The 20464-nt window shown below is 49.1% G+C and overlaps 3 protein-coding genes and 1 long non-coding RNA gene across 20 annotated transcripts in view; 1 reads left to right on the forward strand and 3 right to left on the reverse strand.

The window, feature by feature from the left end:
• The window catches only part of Add1 (adducin 1), a 58184-nt gene extending 46452 nt beyond the window's left edge, over positions 1-11732 (forward strand). For 2 of the 15 annotated variants that reach the window (XM_031341066.1, XM_031341070.1), the window contains exons 12-16: positions 646-735; positions 1444-1536; positions 4730-4886; positions 7846-7944; positions 8555-8592. In XM_031341066.1, the coding sequence (XP_031196926.1) occupies positions 646-735; positions 1444-1536; positions 4730-4886; positions 7846-7944; positions 8555-8592 (477 nt within the window). Of the gene's footprint in view, positions 1-645; positions 736-1443; positions 1537-4729; positions 4887-7845; positions 7945-8554; positions 8593-9842 lie in introns of those variants that run through there. The other 13 variants (XM_031341068.1, XM_031341073.1, XM_031341072.1 and 10 more) reach the window with 11 other exon arrangements.
• On the reverse strand, positions 453-2454 carry LOC116069998. Its single transcript, XR_004110247.1, has 2 exons — positions 2255-2454; positions 453-1918 (listed from the first exon to the last, which is right to left on the reverse strand). It is a non-coding gene; the product is annotated as an uncharacterized LOC116069998 (long non-coding RNA).
• A 989-nt stretch (positions 11733-12721) lies between the features above and the next one.
• On the reverse strand, positions 12722-16343 carry Mfsd10 (major facilitator superfamily domain containing 10). 3 transcript variants are annotated; one of them, XM_031341076.1, is made up of 13 exons: positions 16258-16343; positions 15753-15942; positions 15569-15665; positions 15210-15313; positions 14791-14949; positions 14550-14711; positions 14234-14342; positions 14036-14147; positions 13772-13880; positions 13589-13679; positions 13454-13501; positions 13290-13379; positions 12722-13077 (listed from the first exon to the last, which is right to left on the reverse strand). In XM_031341076.1, the coding sequence occupies exons 2-13, from the start codon at positions 15924-15926 to the stop codon at positions 12962-12964; spliced, it is 1371 nt and encodes a 456-aa protein (XP_031196936.1). In that variant the 5' UTR covers positions 15927-15942; positions 16258-16343; the 3' UTR covers positions 12722-12961. The 3 variants fall into 3 exon arrangements, with proteins under 3 accessions (XP_031196936.1, XP_031196937.1, XP_031196938.1); XM_031341077.1 differs by having other exon boundaries at positions 15753-15945; positions 16258-16328; XM_031341078.1 differs by having other exon boundaries at positions 16195-16294.
• Positions 16344-17794: 1451 nt separating this feature from the next.
• The window catches only part of Nop14 (NOP14 nucleolar protein), a 19921-nt gene continuing 17251 nt past the window's right edge, over positions 17795-20464 (reverse strand). Inside the window, exons 14-18 of the mRNA XM_031341082.1 lie at positions 19890-20049; positions 19438-19585; positions 18440-18558; positions 18149-18304; positions 17795-17911 (exon numbers count right to left, since the gene is read on the reverse strand). Of these exons, the coding sequence (XP_031196942.1) occupies positions 17812-17911; positions 18149-18304; positions 18440-18558; positions 19438-19585; positions 19890-20049 (683 nt within the window). The 3' untranslated portion in view covers positions 17795-17811. The remainder of the gene's footprint in view (positions 17912-18148; positions 18305-18439; positions 18559-19437; positions 19586-19889; positions 20050-20464) is intronic.

Raw genomic sequence — 20464 nt, forward strand, 5'->3', positions numbered from 1 at the left:
TTCCTTCCTTCCTTCCTTCCTTCCTTCCTTCCTTCCTTCCTTTCTTTCTTCCTTCCTTCCTTCCTTTTGTCCTTTCTTTTTTGTTTTTTCGAGACAGGGTTTCTCTGTGTAGACCAGGCTGGCTTCAAACTCAGAAATCCACCTGCCTCTGCCTCCCAAGTACTAGGGTTAAAGGCGTGCAGCACCACTGCTCGGCTGGTCCCTCTGTTTCTTAAACTTCTCAAATAGCAGTTCTAAAGTGTGGAAACTGTAGAGCCTGATCTTAATAGGAACAAACAGCAGCCTTTGCCTTTCAGGGTTCATTCAGTTCTTTCTGTGAGCTGTGTTTGATGTGTTAGACCAGGAGATCCATCAACATTCACAGTGTCACTGAAAGAGGAGTGCATTGCAAAGATTTCCCACCAACTTCCTAAGTACAGCACCTTGTAAGAGCCATGAACAGTCAAGAGTAGTTGGGTCCCTTATGCCTGTAGTTTATTACCCTCTGTGCACTTAGGCCAGTACCCTAACGTAGGTGTGTCCTAGCCATCCTACCATCATGGGCCGAGACATGGCAGGGGTCTTATGTGTGTAAGCAACAGGACTGGAGGTTACAGCTTCCGTTCTCTGTGCTGCTCATGTGCCTTTTTTTCTTCTTAACCTCAGATTCGAGAGCAGAACTTGCAGGACATTAAGACGGCAGGACCTCAGTCCCAGGTTTTATGTGGTGTGATGATGGACAGAAGCCTCGTTCAGGTAAGAGAACATAGTGTCTCTGACATTAGTGGGTGGTAACTAAGACCAGAATGATGTTATGAGGTGAGTGGGTGTCTTTGTTTAAAATCATGATAATGCAGACACTTTACTTGAGTTACAGACCAAGTATAAGCATGCTGAGGGTGTATCTCCACCCCTTCTAGCCCTGCTCCTTAGAGTGCATGCATACTCAAGGCTCATATACCACTGCTTTGAAACGGGGCTCTCTGGTATCCTCTGGGTGCTGCGTAACTGCCAGGAGGTGGGTGGGCTACAGACCTTTGTTTTGGTGTATACTCATCTGCAACAACGTGCTGCTTGGGATGCAGAGTGGATGGGTGTGAGCTTGTAAATGTGGTCTGTCCACATTTACACGAATTTCTGTAAAACGACTTAACATGGAGTGGCACGCTGACACTAATTGTGTCAGTGGTTATCTCTGAAATCAGGATGCCATCCGATGCTTTCAGTCTCACCGCAGGAGGAGATGATTGTGCTGCTTTTTTTTTTTTTTTAAATTGGCCAGCTACAGTCCTGGTTTCATGTCCAATGTCTGCACGTCCCAACGTCCCAACGTCCCACTGTCATCAAGTGTACCGTTGACAACTGCCCCTGCTGCATGCTCGTAGCTGGCTTTATCCTGTCTTCTTGGTTGATATTTTTAAGGCTGGGCCCGGTGTGCTCTGATGACTCAGTTTACTGTTGCAGGACGCACCCCTCTCTGACTGTACGGAGACTATCGAAGGGCTCGAGCTTACAGAGCAGACCTTTAGTCCCGCTAAATCTGTCTCTTTTAGAAAGGTACTCACTGCCCTGTCCTCACTTACCTATTGGTCCGCAGTGCTCTTCTCCCTTCCCTCCCCCAAGTAGCTCCCTTGTACTGCTCCGGCTTGACACGGACCGTTAAGTCCTCTGAGATTGTACAGAAGGTGTGCTCTGACCGTTGTCTTTTTTAAATACAATTTTCAGCATTCTAAGTTTTTCCTTGAAATGGCTCACTTTCTGAAGTTTTGAATGTGAACTTAGTTTAGTGCTTGCCTTTCGCTTTCAGAATTTGCGTATTATAGGTTGCCAGTTGCAAATGGGTGTGTCTGGGCTTTGTCGGCACTGGCAGCTTTTATGGTGATCCTGCCTCTCACTTGTTCAGCTTGATTGTAGTAGTTGGAAGCCAGTTAAAGATTGCCTTTCAGAAGCATGAGAAATAAAACATGGCAGTCTGTGTTAATCCTTATAAATGAAATACATTTATTTTTAATGTTAAATAAAATCTGGCTGAGGTATGAGCAGAGGGTTCAAGGCCACCCTGGTTTATAGAGGGAGATTTGACTCAACAAACAAAGGAGTAAGGTGCAGCGGCACAGCCAGCAATCCAGGGCTCGCAGTGAGGCCCTTTCTCAAAAAACAAAATAAATAAGTAAATAAATAAACAAGAAGAAAAACATAAAACAAAAAGTGGCTAATGCATGGTTCAGAGCTTGAAATTGGGTATTTCCAGGCTTGCTTCATTCTACATACTTACTGTGGAATTCCAGTATTGTTTTAAAGCTGTTTCCAAATAGATTTAGATACATATTGAGTTCCTCCGTTCCTGTCTGAAGTCACTCCTAGTAACATTATTTTACATATTTATGTATTAAATTAGTTTTGTCTTCCCATTTTTATATTCATTTCTACCTGCCTTTTGAAGGAATTTGTCAGAGAACAGGGAAGGGCTGCCCTTTACCCTCCAGCTTGCCTTTCCTGTTGCTACTTTTGGCCACCTGTCATGTGATCCTCTGACTTCATAATAGTCTTTATCTGCTGTTTGTGGTGTTGTCTATGGCCTGCACGCCCAGTATGCTAGTCTATGGCCTGATCCTCCTGCTTTGTGGGCTACAGCTGAGTCACAGTTGCTGTGCTGTTTTTTAGGTCTTGTGCATTTCATAGGTTTTGACTTGGTGATTTGGAAAGCATCAGGGTAGCCAACTCCATTAGAGGATACATTTTGGACTGGTTCTTCATCCGATGGCAGCTTTATATCCTGTTGCTAGCCCTATTCAGATGTGGGCAGGTCACCTAGGTACTTCAGGGTGTGTGTGCACAATCTTCACAGGTTTATGTAGACCCGGTAAGACAGACATATTACAGGCCAGCCCTAGCTATCTTCTTTGTGTTGGGGAGCATCCTGAGATGTGGATGTAGCACAGGGTCTCTTAGGACAGATAGGCAGACATCCATTCAACTACACACCTAGCTCCTGTGAAAGTTATTACTCTAGCTTCTTACAAGTTTTAAGTTTCCTCATTAGTTACTTCCCTTGTTGCTGTAACTTTGCTTTCCCTCTAGGATGTTAGAACGTGGAATAGAAGCTTTGCTGTCTCAGTGACAGTGGATGCCTGCTGTCATTTGATGACATGAACATGCTTCTCACTCCTCATACACCCCTCTCATTTTGTTGTGAACAATGGTGACCAGCACACTGCTGTATTTACAGAATGTAGTTGCATGGAGGTTCTTGCTAATTGGATCTTTTTGTGGATATTAAGCCTTAGTGTGCGCCATGTGGTGGTGGTGCACGCCTTTAATCCCAGCACTTGGGAGGCAGAGGCAGGCAGATTTCTGAGTTCGAGGCCAGCCTGGTCTACAGAGTGAGTTCCAGGACAGCCAGGGCTACACAGAGAAACTCTGTCTCGAAAAAACAAAACAAACAAACAAACAGAAAAAGCTTGAGTGTGGCTTTTGGACAGGAAGGGCCTTGTTTCAACCAGTATTAGTAAGTGACAATTCAGATTCTTTTCAGTCTTGCAGTGGCTGAGCTACTCATAAATGAAAAGTCGGTCATTCTTAGGCCAGATCAGAGGGAGGGTCCCTTCTTCATGAGCCTCCAGGCTCTTCAGTAAATCTGCCTGTTCAACATGCTTGCCCTTCTTTCCTGGAGGCTTGGGGGCAATGAGTGGGTTCTTTGTTACCATTTACAAATGGAGTACTCAAAATACTTTGTCTCCTATTCAACCCAGACACACCAGCTTCTCCGCTAGTGCCTGAAGAGTGGTTGCTGGTGTGGGTTGACTGTCCTTAGGAACCAGTACTGCTGACACTGATTGCCTCTGGTGTTCACCCCTTACCAGTGTGTGATCTGAGGCTCCATGTTTGTGTTTTCTGGGTTGTGTTCTCAAGTGCTTGAGGCAGGCTGACTCCCACTGTGGCCGTTTCAGTCTGTCATGTTTGACAGGAGAGAGCTGCCTTAGTGCTTTGCTTGCTTTTTGTGTCATATATTCCCAGTTTCCAGATGTATCAGGCAAACCCGCCGTTTGGGGCTATCTTGTTACTTCTGAATGCTGTGGGCTAAGTTCAGGAACAGGCTGTAAAACAGGGCAGAAAACTTGTTGAGCCTCAATAGCCTAAGATAATCTCAGGCCAGGCATGGTAGGGCAAGCCTTTAATCCCAGCAGTCAGGAGGCAGAGGCAGGTGGATCTCTGTGAGTTTGAGGCTAGCCTGGTCTACAGAGTGAGCTCCAGGATAGCTACATCTACATAGTGAGACCCAGCCTCCCAAAACCAAAACACAACAAAAGAACATAAGCAAATCTCCATACATTCTGCTCTGATTATTGTACAGTAACTTTTTCTGAGGTCACATGGGGATGGATTGCTTAGTGTAGTACCAAGGCATAGTCCTTCACCATTCCTGTCTGCAGCAGGCAGAGGCAGCTGCTCTTCCAGGGTGTATGTGTCCTGACCCTGCACTTCAGTTGATGCCTTTGCTTTTGAAATCTGCCTTGGCCATGGGCCCTGGCAGTGTAGTCCTGGAGTGTCTGTACACCCCTGAAAAACACCTTTCCACCCTCTGATGCTTTCTGCTCAGGAAGAGGGAGGCCCCACTGGGCTAAGTAGTACAGTCTTATGTCTCTGTGCTCCTGAAAAGCCCTTATCTCCCCCCTGCCTGATGTGTTCCTGGGAGGAGGGAGGTTCCATCAGTCTAGGCTCTTGCATACCAAGTCTCTTTGGTTTTCAGGGGGAGCTGGTGACAGCCTCCAAAGCCATCATTGAGAAGGAATACCAGCCCCATGTAATTGTGAGCACCACAGGTCCCAACCCCTTCAACACGCTGACAGACCGTGAACTAGAGGAATACCGACGAGAGGTGGAGCGGAAGCAGAAGGGCTCTGAAGGTGAGTGCTCCTGAGATCTGATGTAGGGCAGCCCCAGAAAGCAGGAGAGAGTATATAGAGGCTTCTCTGTGTGAGAAAAGTCTTGTGTATGAAGTACAAGTCTGGTTTGGTTAAAACCTGAGCAGTATACCCTCACGGACCTATTCTCATTTTTGTGCTTCGAGAAAAAAATTACAAGGTTCAACACACTGGGAATGGTGATTGTCAAGATGGACTTGTGCAAGGCACATTCCTCAGTGGTGGGTCCCAGACACATGTATACCATCATAAAACAGGGTAGGAGGGGTTCTGCTAGAGATTGGCCTCTGCTCTTCCTGGAGCTACAGTGAAGAGCGAGTTAGAGGATTCAGCTCTAAAACTGTCCCTCCACCTGGGTTATGTGCTCTGCCCATTTGATGTTACCAATTTGGATTAGTTACCGAGAAAGACCTCTTAAATATTTTGTTTAAGCAACACTTACTTTTTCTTCATGTAGTATTTCTGCCAACTTTTCTGTGAGAAGAGGCCTCTTGATTCATTGATTCATGATGCAGGGGCAGGCACCATTCAGATGCTGTGCATGTAGACATCTGAGCTCATCCTTAAGTCCCTGGGTAATGGGCTGGTTCCCATTTGCTCCAGAAGAGAGCCTGCAGCTGGGAGGAGTGACCACTCTGGGATTGGGCCGGGGTCTGTGAGTTTTCAGGTCTCAGGACTGAGGCTTTTGGTTGGTCAGTGGTCTACGTGCCAATGAAAGTCCTCATTGTGGTTCTCATAGCTTGGGCCTTCTAGGCATAGTCTCTTCCTCCATACCCCTGGCCTGTGCCCCTAGATTGTGGATTAGAAGATTGGCAATGCCCCTATCCAGGGGTGGTCATAGGGTGTGAGTTAGTGCCCTGACGGTTCTGGCGTGTTCCAGACCATGTCAAGGATAGCGCTGCCTGTTGCCATGGCCCTTTTTCCAACACTTTTGACAACATTAGTCATGATTTTGTCAAAAGTTACAGAACAGTTGTACAACAGATGGAAACAGATAGGGCTAAGAGTCAGAACTCGACAGAACAAGTACCTCCAAACTTTGAAAACCAGACCCTAAAATTTGAGAACTTACAGAAGCAGGCCTATAGGCTGTGGGACAGCTTTAATGTGAGGTCACGTTACCCTCGCCCTGAGTTTTCTGCGCATACACTGGGAACCATTTACTGGTACCAGGAGGAGCCTGGGGCAGAGATGCTGTGCTCATGAATATTCACAACAATGTCCTTCGAGCCATGAGCTCAGCTACATCCTAGTCCTTTGTACTGAATACCAAGAGTGCTCCTTAGCTGTCCTCACAGGTACAACCTTCAGACAGTTCTTAGTGCAGAGGGTAGGCCACCAAATGATGACAGTCTCACGTGATGCACATAACATTATTTGGTCTTGTTTAGATTACGTACTGCATTGTATAGTTGCTGAAGAGATAGATATAAGTTATGTGAAAAGTAGCTCCTCAGTTATTCAGTTATGCAGGCAGTAGTGGAAGCACCATAGGAGCCCTCCCACCCACCCAGACCTTGCTTGCTATTGGTGCAGCTCCCGACAGAGGGGTGGAGCCTGCTGGAGGAGGTAAAGCTAGGGCTGTGCTGAGGAGCTGTTCCCATTGCTTTCTTAGGAGGGCATCGGTGGCTTTTGTTCTGGAAGGCCAGGAAGCTGCTCACCTGTCAGAGTCGAATTTGTGTCAGAGACCTTGATAGCTTAGGAGAGTGGTTAGTGTTCAAAGTAAGCACACATAATAGATTATTGGTGGAAAATGTTTTATATAATAAGCTATAATCTTAAGTAATTCTAGTGTGACTTCCTGGTTGACAGCGCATACCAGGGGCTTCTCACTCACCGACCTGATCATCTTAGGGAACCTTCTACTGAGGGAAGATTTTTATATGAAAGGTGGAGATTTGAGAAAAATTGATAATAATTAATATATATTTTCCTTAAATGAGAAGTAAACATGGGGTTTTCTGGGTCTAGGGCCCCAGTTTCCTATTTTTTTTCTTTGGTCTTCATCAATCTAGTTCACTTTAGATAATTAAAGCAGCGCTGGAGTTGACAAGTCTGAATTACTGCAGGCATCTGGGGCGTTACACTCTCAGGCTTGCTGCACAAACCTGATGAGTTTGGATCTCCAGAGTTTGTGTGAAATCCAGGCACAGTAGCACATGCGTCTGTAGTCCCAAGAGAAACAGACTCTCCCGAAGCTAGGGGCTAGCTGGCTTGGAGGACACAGCAGCACACTACAAAGATGAGACCCTGTCTCAGAGACTGTAGCAAGTGAGGACTGACAGCTAGGCTGTCCTCCGACCTCCACAGATGCTCTGTGTTTGCTTGTGAGCACACACAACAGATTATTTGTGGGAAACATTTTATATAAGAAACTAAACCCCTAAATACTTCCTGGTTGGCCAGTACAGGTATTGTTTGTATCCAGAGGGGCTTCTCACTCATAGAGGACATGGCCAACAATCAGTCACATGACATCCCTGACTGGTAGATTCTCTTTGAATAATTAGAATTATTTTTTGTGTATGTGTATGAATGTAGGTATAAGCATGCCATGGTGGGTGGTCAGAGGACAACTTGTGGGATAAATGTGTTCCCAGGTTATAATTCAGGTTGTTGGGCTGTGTGTCAATTGCTTTTACCTGCTAAGCCATCTTTCTGCCCTGAGGATTGTAGTAAGGGTAGAAATTAGCCAGTGGTGGCTCATGCCTATAGTCCTAGTACTTTAGATGCTGAAGTAGGTCATTGCTAGTTGAGGCCACAGCTGATAGTTTTTGAAATTCAGTCAGTACCTTAGTTGTGTGGATAAGAGCAGACCCCAGGCTGGGGCCCACCCGAAGGGCTGGCAGGCTGGCAGGAGGGCTGCTCTGCTGCTGAGGAAGGGGGTAGTGCCTATGTTCTCAGTCTCCATACCATAGACTCACTTCATTTACATCTGTAGAGAATCTGGATGAGACAAGAGAGCAAAAAGAGAAGAGTCCTCCAGACCAGTCAGCTGTCCCCAACACTCCTCCCAGTACTCCCGTCAAGCTTGAAGAAGGTGAGTCCTGTGGTGAGGCATTGTGGCTACCCTGGTGTGAAGGGTTGCATGGCCTATGCACTGGCAATGGAATGTGGCATCATTCCATGAACATGGATGAAGAAGTGTGCATTTCCACAAAGCCAGTGCTGCACCAAGGTCTGGAAACCAACTGTTCTCCAGTATCTGCTCTGTCTGAGGCAACCTGAGTCAAGATAGTTTGAGCTGTTGTGAGTGGGGGAGGGCACACTTAGGGATGTTGCCCACCATCTTGTCCTGTCAGTTTTGCCCTTTGCCTGCACACTCCCAGCATTGACCAGAGTCTATTGACACCTCAGTGCCTTAAGTTGTGTGGGACTACAAGACTCTAGGCCTTCTGCACTAATCAGTCCTCTGAGAGTGCTGTATGTGCCCCCTTCGCCTCTCAGGCCACCGCATGTATGTGTTGTGTGGTCCAACATGTGACACGTTTGTCCCTTAGTCTCCCATGTACGTCTGTGTCTCCTGGCTCCTCTCACCCCAGTCTGTGGTCTCTAAGAGTGGCTTGGCCTTTCTTCTTATGTAACCCGATGGCTGTGATTGAATGCATAGATTTTCTACTTGTGCTTTCTTTCTTGTGGCCGCCTTACAGCAGGAGACGGATGTGCTAAAGAGTACCTGTTACCCTAGTAAGTACCCGCGCCTGCCTCTGCTCTAACCGGGTGCTTGCGCTGTGCCTTGCTTTCTTGCTTCTCTGTTGCTTATGTTTTCTGTATATCCAAATAAAAACAGAAGACCTTATGAATATGACTAGTCTCTCAGTGACCTACTTAGTCACTAGAGAGCTGAAGGATGCTCCTGGCCCCTTTCACAGTGCTGCCCAGCATACTCTGGGCCTCAGAAAACTCCTAACTTCTGAGCATATTTCTTGATTGCTTAGTGGGGTACATTTGCCATAAAAGGTCAGGAGTAGATGCAAACTAAGTTCTAACAGGGTAGATTCTGCTAACTAGTATTTATGGATGCTTGTTTGAACCTGTGCTTAAATTGGGATTGACAACTTAATGAGTGGGAGGGATAGTTGGTCTGCAGTGAGCTTGGCAAAGAGAGCCCTCCCTGGTGCTAGGGTCTTGCAGCCTGTGGGCTTGCAGTCTTCTCTCTAGCTGTTACCCTGGGTCAGAGGATAGCCATCAGGGTGCTCTCTCTGGGTGCTCATCTCCATCCTCCTGAGCTTAAGCACCCAGCTTTGAGGCTTGGAGCCTTCAGTGCCCAGGCTGCTCCTAACCCATGCTTAGCTCAGCTGCTCTTGGGCCTGACCTTTGGCTTGATTTTTAAGTACTAAATGGTTTGGTGTTGCCTAACATGCCAATTGCTTATAATTTTACAGACTAAATATCTACAATACTGGTGTCCCCTGGTCAGTGTAGTGCCCTAGATGGAAACCTGGCTTCATTCTGTTACATTTGCTCTTTATGTTTAGCTATTCGAATTGTGAGGGCAGCAGTCTTACAGTTCATTTCATAGCTAACCGTAGTTTGATATTATTGCATTAGGGATCTCCTAGTTGACTCCTGGTTTTCTACTGGCTGCCGTGGGGGAGACCCAGTGTTGTAGAACAGAATTTAGACTTAATTCCTGGACACTAATACACCAGCAAACATTTCTTCATTGTCCGGTAGAGTAACCTGTCCTGAGAAGTAGCAGGCTATAGCTCTGGCTCTTGTCTGTCTGTTCTTCATGAGAAGGTACTAGAACCTTTCTGAGATTGAGTCTACATTTCATAGTGTGCTACATCCAGCTGTAAAGTAGAGTAGACCGTGTGTCAAGTGTTTGACCTAGGGAATACCTAGAAACCACCAGAGGTTGGCAGCTCTGGCTGGAGCTCTTATTTCCAGCTGCTCTGTCCAAATTTTAACTTTTCTCTTATGGTCACCCATCAGACCTTCCCCAGGAGCCAACAGCCAGGGATGACAGTGATGCTGCCACCTTCAAGCCGACTCCCCCTGACCTCTCCCCTGATGAGCCTTCAGAAGCACTTGCCTTCCCAACAGTGGAGGAGGAAGCCCATGCTTCCCCAGACCCCAATCAGCCCCTTGCTGAGGCAGCTGACCCTGAGCCAGCCTCAGCCTCAGCTCCAGGAGCTGAAGAGGTAGCCTCCTCCCCTGCCACTGAGGAGGGGTCTCCCATGGACCCTGGCAGCGATGGGTCTCCAGGCAAGTCCCCATCCAAAAAGAAGAAGAAGTTCCGCACCCCATCCTTCCTGAAGAAGAGCAAGAAGAAGAGTGACTCCTGAAGGCCCACCCTCATACTGTCATGTCTACAGGCCTGGCTATGCCAGGATTCCCTCTTCTTGTCTTGTGTTCTGTCCTCTTGTGTAATGGAATGCAAAAAGCCAAGACCTCCATGTAACTAGAGCCCCCTCCCATGTATGGTCAGCCCCTGCACCAGTGCTAACCCAGTATGTACTCAGCCCCCCTACCCTGGGCCTTGGGCTCTGTGGAGAGTTGGGCTTAGCCTGTGAGTTGTGCCCCTCTACAGGAGGGGGACACTGAATCCTGGTCCTGGCTGGAAGGCATTGGAGGCTTCTGCCAGCTCTGGTTACAGCGTCACCTTCCTGAGCCTTTGCCTCTCACTCCTTTCTGTTGTGAGTATTGAGTTTTCTGCTCAGTTTCCCTCCACCCTGTGGAGTCTCAGGTGGCTGGTTTGGACTTGGCTTTTGCTGGCATCCTCTGCTTGGTGATGTCAGTTCTCCCCATACCCAGGTACCCACACACCCAGGTCAGCCGTGCTCTGAGAAAACACTCTCATGTCCATCAGCGGCCCAGGGCACTGTGGCTGCCTTCAAAAGAAATAGGTAACGCCTGCTGCCCTAGCAGTAAGCAACCCTGTGTGTACCCAGCACAACGCTATGCATGGTCTAACTGGTGACCCCATGACCAAAACCACATTCAGGCGCTCGTAGTTGATCTTACTGGGGTCTTGGATTCCCGTCTTAGGGGAAAAGATAACCAGGAGGGGAAGAGTCCTTTCTAAAATTTGTTTCAGCAGGTTTGTGATTTAGCCTACATTTTAACTGTGAATTTGAACAGGCCACTCTTTGCGTTAGTTTTGTTGTAGAGCCTGTGACAGACTGCAGCAGAACACTCTTGACTTGTGTAGGGAGGTTTTGTAAGGAACAGGGACCATAACTGAGTCTGATGATGCCCTGGTTTTGATAATGGGTAGCTCATGGTAGAAGCCAGGCTTGGAGGTGCCATCTAATGTCTTACATCATCCATAGAGCCCATGACCTCCTTGATCCATCCTTTATGAATTTTTACTTAACTTTTGTCCCTGGAAAAGGGCTTGAAACTGCGTAGTGGGAAGTGCAGAGTGTCAGGTGGAATCCTAATGGGGCCTTGTTCAGGAGCTGCCACTGCCAGCCTGGCTAGAGTGAGGAAGCCTGCTAGAGCTCTGCTGGAGCCCTCTGCACCCCTGCTGGGTTAGGCCTCTTAGAGCAGGTGCTTGGGTATGGACAGAGCCCTGTGATACTCCCAGTGGGGTGCCAAGCAGGACCTCTGAGCCTGCTGCACTGCTAGTCTCACTAGTCACCACGGTGGCCTGAGCTCTCCCCTGGTCCCGGGTTCCCTCATCGGACTCTTCCTCATCCTTCTTTCTGGTCCTTCCTTTATCCCACATATGCAATGACTCTTCTCACTTTTGTAGTCTAATTCTTTGTATTACACATGAAATATCGTTGCATATATGGACAGACTTGGAGGACAGGTCCTGTGTGTCCTCTCCTCGTTGTAACAGGTTTTACTCACAAATAAAAGTCTTTAAGCAGTTTCCTTGTCTGAGGTTGGAAAGCAGCTTTGCATTTTTATGCTTTTGTTCCCGTAGTTTACTTAGCTGTGTGCATGTCTGTGTATGCATACACACATATGTCTGTTCTATTGTGTGCATGGATGTCAGAGGAAGACCCGAGCAGTGTGCTCTCTGCCATATGGGTTCTTGGGATCAACCTCAGGTCAGTAGGCTTGGTGGCGGGTGCCTCCTGGTCTGCTAGGACGCCTTGCTGGCCCTAAAATAGGGCTTCCTAAGTATTTATCCTGTATTAAGAACTGAGAGCCTTTTTTTCTTATTTGATTTTTGAGACAGGGTTTCTCTGTATAGCCCTGGCTGTCCTGGAATTCTGTAGACCAGGGTGGCCTTGAACTCACAGAAATCCTTCTACCTCTGCCTCCTGAGGTCAAACACGTATGTCACCACCGTCTGTCTTTTTAAGGTTTGTTTGTTTATTTTTTTATTTATTTATTGTTTTTTCGAAACAGGGTTTCTCTGTGTAGCCTTGGCTGTCCTGGAAGGTTTATTTTTCAGTGTTTACTTATTTGGGTCTGGCAGCATTCTATCACTGATTGGGGAGGAGCTTGGTAGGCCTCACCCCACTCTTCTCATTAGAAGTTAAGGTTGGGGCTAGAGATTAAGAGCATTGACTGCTCTTTGAGAGGTCCTGAGTTCAAATCCCAGGAACCACATGGTGGCTCACAACCATCTATAATGAGATCTCATGCCCTATTCTGGTGTGTTTGAGGAGACTGACAGTGTACTCACATTTAAAAAAAAGTTAAAGTTGCTGTGAGAGGGGAGTCATTCACTACAGTGATGTGGCCCATGCTCCAGTAAATAACCCCATACTATACCCACACTAATTAAATTCCAGTGGGCCACCAAAAAAGAGGGGAGGGGGTTGTTAGAAAGTGGTTCAATGGAGTTGTTATATTATCATATGACATTTAGTATGAATTTGTCAAAGAATAGTAAGACAAAAAGAAAGGCACTTGGTACAAAATAGCTGCTTTATTTGGTCATTCAGAAGAATGAGAGATAAAAAAAATCAGAAGCCTAAAAGGCCATGGAGTAAGAAAAGGGTGTAGCTGCCCTGGCTTCCTGCTGGGTTGCCGTCCTGAGAGAGGAGGAGCATGGTGAGCCTCCCTGGGCCCGGAGAAAGGAGTGGAGTGGTCTGGGCCCAGGTTCCCACTTGGCAGCCATACAGCTAGGGTTGGGTGTGGCAGCTCAGCTACTCCTCCTTGAAAGTCTGTGCTGGATGCCTCAGCTTCCGCAGGAGTAAGAAGGGGAGCAGAAAGAGTGTGGAGCACACGGTGAAGCAGACCTGGGCCCCAGTCAGCCAGTATACTGTGGAGGAGAGAGGTGCACACCCATGCTTCACAGCCCTGTTCCTGCACGCACACGCGCACACACACACACACACACACACACACACACACACACACACTCACTCACTCACTCAGCCCCATTCCCCTCAGGTGCCAGGTCGGAGCAGAGCAGGTAGCTGGGAAAGAAAGGAAGGCTGCTGGAAGGACTCAGCGTCAGCCTGAAACGCTTACCTGAGGCAGCAACTATGGGCCCCACGGCCCTACCTAGGGCTCCTAGGCTCCGCAGGATGCCCATGATTGTGCCTTTTTGCCCTGGAGAACCTGAAGGGGGAGGACTTTTCAGAGGCCTGTTGGCTTTCTCCTACCCTGAATAGCCTTTGGGGGAGGGCTCTCACCATAACTGGAGACCATGGTGGACAGACCAGGCACCACAACAGCAGCAGCTGGTGGGAGAGCATTAGGAAAGCACCCGTTAGCCCAGGAGAGGCACGAGGATGTTGTCTACACCAGCCCTGGCAGAGCCCACTCACCGAAGGAGTAGAGCATCAGTCCCAAGCCCAAGACAGGCAGCGAGTGCCCCCAGCCAATTAAGAGGAAGGCTGGTACCAGCAGCAGCATTGCCTAGGGAAAACAGAGATCTCAGGGCTGGGTTTACAGCCCACCAAGAGTCCAGAGCACCACCTATCCACACTGTACAGGAGTAAGTTCCTTACCCGCTGTACAGCTGCAGCTTCCTTGCCAGGGCTGATCCGCCGGGCGTAGGTGCCCTGTATGGTGGCCATGGTGAGGCCGATGAAGAAAAACATCTTGCCCTGCTGCAGGCTAGGAGGTGGAGGGTGAGCACCCAGCCCCCTAGGCCACCAACTGCCTGGGGGATGGGCAAGGCCAGCCAGAATGCTGGGAGGGGTACCACAAAGGCTTCCTGGACCTGGGGTCTGAGAACCTTGAAGCGGAGCCTCTCTAAGATGAAGACCTACCTGCTGAACTGGAAGCGCTGGTGTGCTAGGAAGCCGAGTGTGTACTCCAGGCCTGAGAACAGGAAGAGGTAGAGGAAGTAGACGAGACCCAAACGGCGTAAGTTTCTGAGTCCTGCAAGTCAACACAGACCACAGGTTGGTCCTTGTTCATTCTGGCTAGTCAAGACTGAGAGCTCAGTCAGGAGTAAGCATCCTTACTGTCCTCAGTGGGTGGATCCTGACTGTGAGCCACAGCTGCAAAACGAAGCAGGGCCAGGGGACTGAGCAGCTTGGCAGCAGTGTGGAAGCCCAGGGTGACAGAAGATGCCTGTGGGAGGAAGTGAAGGCTGCCCAGGAGGCCGGGAGGACATAGCCTGGCAGCTTAAGGATCAGGACATGGGAGGCAGTAGGGGCCAAAATCTAGGAAACCCAAGAGGTGTTGTGCTTGAGGGCAGGCCAGTCTCCCCTGACAAATAAGAAAGGAGACCCCTTCATACCCCTTAGAGCCCTCACCCCTTTCCAGACCAGGGCCTACCCGCTTTTCCTGAGGCAGTGTCTCTGGCAAGAAGCAGAAGATGAACAACATGTCAGAGACTGCAAAAAGTAGACTGATCCAGGGCACCATTTCCACAGACAGGAATGCTCCAAGCATGGGACCCAGGGTAAAGGCCAGGGAGAAGGCTACCCCGATGACTGCCTAGGGAAAAGATAAGCAGAGCGAGGCACAGGGTCTGAAGCCCACACCTCAATCCCCATCCCTGGATCTGTTCACTCACCATGCCTTGGCTGCGGGTTGGAGGTGAGCCTAGGTCAGCGACGATGGCTGTGGAGAGGTTAACGTTCCCCTTGCTGATGCCTCCTATCACTCTGGAGGCCAAGAAGGCCTTAAAGCTCCGAGAGGTAGCCCACACCGCATAAGAGATGGCCAATCCTGTCTGCCAATGGGTGGAGGCCAAGTGGCAGGACCGGGTCACTCGAGGCCAGGAAGCACCCAGAGTAAGACGAGCAAACATATAACAACCCTCAGACCCGGGCCGCTTGTGTCCCTGTGCCTTCCTTCCTTAGGTGTATTTAGCTTGGCATAATACCAGGGCCCAGAAGGTCCCTCTAGAAGGGATGGGAGCCCACTGTTGACAGGGGAACCCCACACTGCCTTCTCCCCTCTGCCTGTTGACAGCTGGGTCCGGAGGCTTACCAGGGACAACATCATCACTGGGCGCCTCCCCAGGTAATCAGAGGCAGCTCCTGTGAGCGGTGCAGAGAAGAACTGCAGGAGGGAGAAGGCTGAGCCGATGAGACCTGAGAGACAGAATCAGTCCCAGAGTGTAGACCACACTTAGCCCATACTCACAGGCCATCGACTGAAGCTCAGGTGGCCTTAAAAAAAAAAAAAAAAAAAAAAAAAAAAGCCAACCAACCAAAACCAACAAAACAACTCAGACCTTTCCGTTAAAGGAGGCAGGAACCCAGGGAGGATGATTGACCAAGAGCCCAGGCGGAACTAGCTCTCCAAGAAAAGGCTGTGGGGCCCCAGCATGGCACACAGCGACATACCTCCGAACAGGACGCTGTTGTACCTCTTTTCCGCTGGCATCCCGATGGCTGTGGCAAACCAGTCTACCCCGCGCTGCCAGGAGCCATAGAGGGGGTCCTGGGTAACAAGGAAAGCAAGTCCATCTGGATAAATCTGTGATAGGCTAGGCAAGGGGAGCGCTCCCGCCTTGGGGGAGGGGCTCACTTGTTCGCGGCCGTGACTCTCAAGCAGCCCAGGCAGCAGAGGCAGCAACAGCGTGAACGCCAGGAGGTCGAGTAGCAGGCCGAGGAAGATCACGATGATCACGCGACGCTCGGACGCGCGCCGAGGCCGTATAGGCGGACGAGGCGTACAGCCCGCATCCCCTGCCCATCCCATGGTGGAAGCTCCGATCCTGCTGGGGAAGGAGGGTGTGGTGATGATGCCCCCATTTACCTTCCACTTGAAAATTGATTTTTCAGGTTCTTGCCAGACATAACGGGAATGCTTCCAGTGCAGTCCTGGAACACCCTTCAAGACCCGACTCCCTTCCCAGCCCAGGGCAGCAATAAGCTCAGGGCCGCAGTGGTCAGGGCGCCCCTTGTGAATCGGGTAACGGGGAGAAGACGGGAAACCCTGGTTGGAGAGTCGCAGGTGCCCAGAGCACCTGTTCGTGCGCCTCTTTGACCTCTTCACACGATATCCAAAGCTTTGCTTCCTACCCACCCACCTGGGACCTGTGCACGTGTGCCGCAGCTTCTGGCGGGGACAACCGGACAGACAGGGAACCTCCCTGGATAGCGGCCACACCCCGGAGGCTTCGGAGCAGGCACCTCCTCTTCCGGGAGGCCGGGCTGTGGCGGGAACTGGGCTCGGAGGCTCCCAGCAGCTAAGTATAAAAGCGGCTTGCAGGATTCTAGAAGCGAGCAGCGAAGTTCTGAAGAGCTAAGTGTATCAAAGAGACAGCCTGTCTGTGCAGTTCAGTCTCCTTGGTATTTATCTATCTTTCTTTTGAATCAGGGTCTCATGTAGCCACGTTTGACCTTGAATTCCTGATCCTCCTACTTTAGCTTACTCTAAACCATGCTGGAGTCGGGCATGGTGATGCACACCTCCAGTATCAGCACTCGTTGGTGGAGACAGAACAGGATTCAAAGGCATCCTCAATCAACTATGAAGTTTGAGAACAGCCAGAGGAATGCATGAGACCCTGTCTCTAACACCCAAGACAAACAAGACTCATCTTTTAGATAGATAAACCACTAAAGTCCTATCCCTTCAATGCTGTTAAGCTCTTCAAACCATACAGTCCACACTGGCTTTCACAGAGGACACACCTCTGCACTCTAAGGTGATGAGCTCTTCTAGCTGGATTGTGCTCCCCTTCTGATGACACAGTACAATATCCAGAGGCTCTATATACTTTTTCTTGGCATGTCTCTTCTCATAGATTGATAGATTAAGCAATAAGTTCAATTTATGCCCATAACAGATTTGGCCACTCCGCTGCTCGCTGCAGTTGGGTATGTAGAGGGCAGAGCCCTGTGGCTAATTTAACCGTGGATGAAGCTGGGACTGGATGGTAGCCATAACTAGGTTCCAACCAGCTTAGCTGGTGTGTGTGTGTGTCAGGCCCAGGCCACTCTAGGTTTGGGGTCATGCAGCCTCTGTCCCTGAAGAATCATAGGGAAGAGGTGATAAGGTGAGTACTTTTGGTAGATGTAGCCCCTGTAAGCCAAGCTACTGAGTCTAATGCCCTTCCAGGGTGGTTCTTGACCAGCTCATTCTGAGCTCCAGGGCACCCACAGCCATTCATTCTGTGCTCCAACGATGGCTTCACCACATCCAAAATCAAATTCCTAATCAGCACCACCAACCCTTGCACAAGATCTCATACCTCAGAAACCAAAGCAGGTGACAAGGACCCAGCTGGACATACGATGCAGTCATGTTCTGTCATGTGTGATAAATGATCTGAGAAATGTATGGGAAGGTGACTTCATTGTAAAAATGTATAAAATGTACTTATCCAAACTATGATAGCCTGTCAGTTTTATGGACAACTGCCTAAAATGTCATTCTGTGGTGTGGCTATCATCTAACAGTGCAGAACTCCCATAGTACATCCAGAGCATGTTTCTGGGCTCACTCTGTCATTGAGGGCCATTTTTTAAAAAATAGATGCTGAGCAAGGCAGAGGAGATGGGGCCCCACACTCCACAATGCCCCTCCAGAACCCTTCATTACAACACACAACACACCCTTGCTACATTTACAAAACAATTTATTTTTTGAACTTTTTCCTCTTAAGAGCCTTCCATTCACCTTCTTGCGTGGCCAGGCTATTAAAAAGCTGTTTTACTTTGCGCTTTCTTTCCGCATCCCTAAAAAGAAAAAGGAAAAAAAAAAACAAAAAAAAAAACCAAGTGTTAATTTTGCATCAGTTTTCAGGGTATTTTGCCTTTCTTCTGTTTCAACACCAACAATTCAGAATCATACATGCATGGCTCTACCCTCAGTTCTGCAAAGGCTGCCAAATTTCGATCACCATGCTCCCTGGTGCTGAGTGTGGTGTAACGCCATAGTGGTGCCCTAGTCCCATACACATTGTTCCTCCTCACCGTTCCATGATTTCTGAGAGCTGCATCCTGGCCAGGAATTGATTGTCCTTTCGGATCTCCCGGACGGCGCCTTTAAATTCCCGCTTGTGTTTGTGGATTAGTCTTTTCCTTTCCTGTTCTTCCTTACTGCTGCCTTGTTTCCGTCCAAACTCAAGTCTAAAGTTAGAATCAAAAAGGCTATAGAAGTGAGCTTACTGCTAACTGCAACGCCTCCCACCCCAGGCTAAAGCAGGTGCATCGCCCACCTCTAGCCCATTCAATGCTGGCCTCTGCAGGGCCCCCAACACTCACACTTTGACTAGCCGGGGAGTGAACTGCTTCAGTGGGATGGGCTTGCTCTTCTCACAGACCAGCGGCTGGCAGTGCTGCGTCTGGTTTTCCATTTCTGACAGTATGCTTTGAGACAGCTCCTGAGGAGCATGTAAAGGCATGGTTAGAGGTCTCCTGAAGGCCCTACTTACCGCTGCCTATGCTCCACCCACTGGGCTGTCAGGTACAGCTTGGCTGCGCTGCCATCCTCAATATAGGGAACAGCACGCAATCAGGACCCTTAAAAACTGAGGCACAGAGACAAGGGTGTAATGTGTACAGGAAAGGTCAGCACCACGAGCAAATAGCACACAAAGCTATTTGCTTTATAGAGCAGGGGCCAGGGAAGAGCAACTGTGAGAAGCTCACCAAAACTGAGAGAAAGCCCGTTAGAAGTTCAGAGTGCAGGTGGTGAGGCCAAGGGAAGGTCACTGTGGTCTGCACTGTGGCCTGAGCCCCTGTCTTGTGACACCATTGGGGGTAGGGTATGGAGGAGACAACATGCCTATTCTCCAAGGAAGCTGGGCTGGTATGTGGATAATTGATGATGGAGGTGGGAATGGCTGAAGGCAGAAGACAGGAGACCAGTCAGGAACAAGGGGCACAAGATAGTGAGGAGGGACAGGGGAGGGACACCTAGATGGGATGGGGAGCTGCCGACCACATGTGCTATAGCATCAAAAGCCTTGTTTAGACACATAGGGGCTCCAAGGACCAAGTGAGGGTGTCCCTCAGGGCTTCTGTTACTTTACAGGATGGAGAGGTCACCCTCAGAAACTGTGGCGTAAGGTGCTTTGGATGGCCCGGAATGAGAGTGAGGCTATTTTCCCTTTGTATTTATGAGATTGTAGATGGTTCTGGTAGAGACTTCCCAGTGATGCCTTTTAAGTTGCAACTTCAATGACAAAAACACTAAGCTGGTATCAGGTCCTGAAACAGTCTGGGACAGGGCAAGGCACCTAGTGACCGGTAGGCCTCACCTGAAGTTCTTGGGGGAGGCTACAGTCTGCAAGATGCTCTGCCAGGAGGGCTTGATGGGGCCTGATGATGGCATGGAAAGATGGCAGTGCACTATACATGAGCACACAGTGCTTCAGCAGGCTCAAACACGAGGCTACGCAGGACACCCTACAAGGGCAAAGGACAATGAAAGGGACTCAGCTCATCCTATTTCAGTAGTTACTCATAAGCCAATGACACTTCTCACCACAGCTCAGAAAATCTAAGCGGAATCACATCTGTAGAAAGGCTAACTGGCACATTGCGGCAGTCTAGGAAATGCTGTTTACCAGAGCAGGAGGTGGCACAAGACAAGCAACAGTGCTTTAAAAGGGGGACTCAGTTCCAGTTTCCAATCAAATAAGTATACTTTGAAAACAATGCTGTACATGTTAGGTTATTTATTCTAGTGTCCCTGGGGTGTCACGCATACCTGGTATGATTTGCTTCAGTCGCTGTCAGGGTGTTCAGTCTATTTGCCCAGTGCAAGGGGAGGCTTCCCCTCTGCCAGGTGGTCACATCTGCTTTGTTAGAGACCACGAGCAATTCCGAGTTCTTCCCAAGTGCTCTAAAAGGGTGCACCAGAGTGGAACCTGAATCCCAAGCATGACAGGTCAGAAAGGACTGGGGTATCACAGGCTCAGAGGGCCTGCTCTGAGGCAGCTCAGCCTTTAAAAGTTGTCTGTGCACCACGCTGCCGGGTCTTGGTAGACACCATTCTAATTATCCAAATAAGCATAGAAAGGATACCCGTGCTGAGTAGTGGTGGCTCACACCTTTAATGCCAGCATTCAGAAGGCAAAGGCAGGTGGACCTCTGAGTTTGAGGCCAGCCTGGCTTACACCGAGTTTCAAGAAAGCTAGGGTTTCACAGAGAAACTGTTTTGAAAAACCAAACCCAGCCGGGGAGAGGTGGCGCACGCCTTTAATCTCAGCACTTAGGAGGCAGAGGCAGGCGGATTTCTGAGTTTGAGGCCAGCCTGATCTACAGAATGAGTTCCAGGACAGC

Source organism: Mastomys coucha, unplaced genomic scaffold, assembly GCF_008632895.1.
Source record: "Mastomys coucha isolate ucsf_1 unplaced genomic scaffold, UCSF_Mcou_1 pScaffold22, whole genome shotgun sequence".
Classification (NCBI taxonomy): domain Eukaryota; kingdom Metazoa; phylum Chordata; class Mammalia; order Rodentia; family Muridae; genus Mastomys; species Mastomys coucha.